The 3,939-nt window shown below is 45.6% G+C and overlaps 1 protein-coding gene across 1 annotated transcript; it reads right to left on the bottom strand.

The window, feature by feature from the left end:
- Positions 1 to 518: 518 nt before the first annotated feature.
- On the bottom strand, positions 519 to 2,713 carry LOC103798594 (arylacetamide deacetylase-like 4; the record flags this gene model as incomplete). Its single annotated transcript, XM_009070869.1, has 3 exons — positions 519 to 1,584; positions 2,261 to 2,324; positions 2,497 to 2,713. Coding segments are annotated over 3 exons (1,056 nt in total), but the record flags the coding sequence as incomplete, so codon positions are not given.
- Positions 2,714 to 3,939: the final 1,226 nt, after the last annotated feature.

Raw genomic sequence — 3,939 nt, 5'->3', positions numbered from 1 at the left:
TTTGCAGCCATGTGTTACCCCCACAGCACTGGTTCTGACCCACTCTGTTCCTGCTCTCACACCTCCTTCCTGCTCTTACCCTTTTCCTCTCTTCCACCCAGTTTCCAATGAGAGCTTCAGTAGTATTTGGGTTCACTTTTCCACCAATCCTGTCCATCTTTTTGTGATGCAATCACATTTCTTTGTCTCACCAGCACTACCCTCCCTGATTGTTGGAACTGTCCTTCAAGTTATGTGGGTGAAACATGACTCAGTAATCCAGTGCTAAACTGGGGCAGAAAGGAGCTCCAGTCCTGCCAACGTGGGTGCTGTGTGGAACTGCCATGGAACCATTTGTGGTTGTTATTTCCACAGTGACAGTAACCATGTTCTAGGCTGCATTTTACTTATTGTTGACCAAAACAGTGGCTCCTAACCCACTGAAGTCAGCTGAGGTGGGTTTTGTTCTCTGAACTCAGAACTGTCATCTCACCTACTCCTCTGTACCAACACACCACACATGCCTGCATCACACACAGTTTCTCTTCATACAGACACATTTTATTTGAAACTGGAGCAAGCCAGGATGTCCATTCAAAGTACTGTTCTTTACTGACAGAGCTAAAGGGCTTGCAGTATGGTACAAGCTTGTATAAGGTTTGCATATTCCATGTTCCAACTAACAGCTGGAATGAGGTTCTGATGAGCCTTGTTTATCGTTGTTCATGGCTGCCCCTGACTGACTACCCATCTCCAGATATTAAATATCCTAAAAAGATGTTTTCCCTAGGTTTGAGGCATGAACAGACTCATGGAATCTAAGATGTTTACTATAAGCTTTTTAGGAAGGTAACCACGCTGTCCAATCCCCTTTTCCCAGATGGAAATGAGAAACCACAATAATCATATAGGCTTATGATCCCATGGAATCCATCCTCGAGGTGGTACCAGGTCACTCGAACACCATTGTCCTCCAATCTCTTCTTGTACAGCAACCCATCGTCCCGCAGCACGTCGTACTCACAGGTCAGGATGAAAGACTCAGGCAGCTGGTGAACAACAGCATCTTCAGCCAGCAATGGGCACAGGTTGGGCTCACAGAATCTCTTCACTGTCTCATAAACTTCAGCTATAAAATCGATGGGTCCGAGCGGCTTCACACCTCTGACCTTAAATCTCTCAGGGATGTTATCTGGACTCACCCACTTCCTGTACTTCAGCCTCATGTCTGGAGGAATATGAGAGCCCTCCAAGACCTCTTGTATGTGCATTGCATGCCCATTTAGGTAGAGCAAAGCAAAGAAAGCGGCACGTTCTCGGAAGCGCAGAGGGACTCCTCGGTTTTGATGATAGGATGGTAAATTGAAGTCCAGTGCCTGAAGGCCTGGGTAGATCAGGATCTGAGCACGGAGTCTGGGGAGGTCTGACCTGCCTGCAAGGGTCTGGCTAACAGCAGCTGCTAGATTGCCCCCAGCACTGTCCCCACAGACGATGACTCGGGCAGGATCCACCCCGAAGTGCTCGGTGTTGCTCAGGAAGTGCTCGGTGGTGTTCAGGCAGTCTTCGTACGCCGCAGGGTACTTGTGTTCAGGGGCTAAACGGTACCTGGGACACAGAGAGGGACATGTATAAGCGAAGGAGACATTGTTAGCAGCAATCAGGAAATTGTATCCTATGCTGTCGTTCAGCCCTATCAATTTAGGGTGTTTTTGCTCTAGGTTAGGATTTCATGACCTCCTAAGCAGACACTCAGCTTGTGATTGCAGATAAGCTGCAAATTGTGTATTCAGTCACAAAGATTGTCTCTGATGAAGGGTCTGGCTGAGGCATCACAGTTCTTAGTCACACTGAAAATTCCCTCTGTATTCTTGACAAGATAATTTAATCATTTTGTGCCTCTGCTTCCTCTGTGTAAAATGGAAGGAATAGAGTGTGCTTAGTCTTTCTTTTTCTATACACACCAATTGCTTGGAGCATCTTATTACATGTTCATATGCTCAGCAGAAGGAAGACTTTTTTTCACCTAAGCTTTTGATTGGCTTTTATAGATTTCCTTAGTGTGCCAATTATTTCCATTTGGGTCTTTTCTGAGCATCTCATGGCGTGAACAGTTAAGGGCTGTGAAATCTCCATTATCACTATTTGTCTCTTTATGGACTTCACTGATTTCTTTAGAAATTTCTCTGCCATGAAAAGAACATCTCCAAAGCCAGTGCAGCTCTGCTGTGGCACCACAGCAACAAAAATCTCCCAACAATAGAGCTGAGTAGGGTTCACTTACTGCACAGACACCACTACAGAGTCACTCTCCCTGGAGAGGTAGCGACATACTTTTTCATAGGTATCTGGAAAAGAAATACTGTCATTAGTGCTCTGCTTCTACCCTAATCTTTGAGGCAGCATAGGGAATGTTCATTCCAAACAGGCTTCAGACTCCTCCCCAAATCACATGCTGAAATCTCATCAGATGAGAATGTTCTTTCTACATTACTACAATTCCTCCATCAAATCTCTTACCAAGGCTTCCAAATACCCAACCTCCTCCATGAAAGAAGAGGATGCCTCTCCTTCGCCCATCAGAGGTAGCTTTAGGCTGATAAACCCTCACAGGTACTTTGTTAAACTGCAGATCCTGGATAAAGAGCTTTGGATCCAGCCCTAGTTTCCGTCCCTGTCGTACGTATCGGCCAAAAGTGAGTTGGCTGCAAAGTCCAGTCTTCTCCAAAATCCTTCCCTGTTGAAGGTAAAACAAATGAAGGCATCTTTAAAAGTCTTGAGTCAGCCAAGGTATAAAAACTCTGCATCATACTTACACTGAACTGTACATGGGGGAAATTTTAAAGAAACACAGAGCTCTGATTCAGAAAAAATCCAATATTCCCAAGTTCTCACATCCTACAGTCTGTAAAACAATTCACTTGCACTACTCAAATCCAGTGTAATGCCAGAAATTTTAAAAAGGTCATCCAAACTGGCTGCCTTGAGTCTCATTGTAATTGCCAGTATTGCCTGGCACACCTTTGTGCTCAATTTTGTTTCAATTACACTTGATAACAATGAAATATCATATATAAAACCAGCTACAAAACCTTCAGTTCTTCACTGCATGAACTCATATTCCCAAATTAGCCCATAAAACTCAACGAATGTGCAGATCTAAAGTGCAGAGCTGTGTTGTGCAAGTTAGTTACTGCTTTTTATTTGCACAACAGATCTACTGAGCAAAATGAAGCTGTTTCCTTTCCCAATGCTCTTGCAAGCTAGAATACAAATCTGATGTAATAAATAAAGAAAGAAGGAGTCGGGAATCAAACAAATAAACTATTACAGTTCACTGGCTAAACAGGATCCCTACTTTTAATGCCCAGTGAGTCTGTCTTTATCCATTCCCTTGTTGTCACCTGCTGTGGGGGTTCAGAAGGGCTGTGCAGCTTTGTCACTGAATTTAAAGAGGATGTAAATGGTTTAAGAAACTGTGGAGGAAAACAAGATTTGTGTTATAGCAGGGGCAATGTTGTGGCTAAAGGAGTGAGGGAGGAAAGTGAAGATTTTAAGAAATGGAAAGACAGAGGCTGAGTGACAGAGACAGAGTCGAGGAGGGCTCTAATGCCCTTTATGCAATGCTGCCAAAGGGAGTCTAGGGATTAAGTAAAGCAGCCCTAACCGGATTCTGTGCCATAAATGTCAGCCGTGCAGGAGCACTTGAAGGGCTGCGGCTTTCCTTGTGCAAGGTGATTTCGCCTAAAGGTGTGAGCAGTTACCAGGCAAATCACCAGCCCAGCCCTCAATTCGGGACCGCAACCGGCACCGCCGATCGCTGTCTCCACTCACACGCCCCGGCACACTCCTGAGCGGCGAACGGGGTGTCGCGACAAGGGCTGCTCGGGGCAGTGTCCCTTCCAGGGCTGCTCGGGGCAGTGTCCCTTCCAGGGCTGCTCGGGGCAGTGTCCTTTCCAGGGG

Source organism: Acanthisitta chloris, unplaced genomic scaffold (genome assembly GCF_000695815.1).
Source record: "Acanthisitta chloris isolate BGI_N310 unplaced genomic scaffold, ASM69581v1 scaffold5803, whole genome shotgun sequence".
NCBI classification, from domain to species: Eukaryota; Metazoa; Chordata; class Aves; order Passeriformes; family Acanthisittidae; genus Acanthisitta; species Acanthisitta chloris.
Note: the sequence above shows the minus strand (reverse complement) of the source record. Positions and strands in the feature narration are given on the sequence as shown.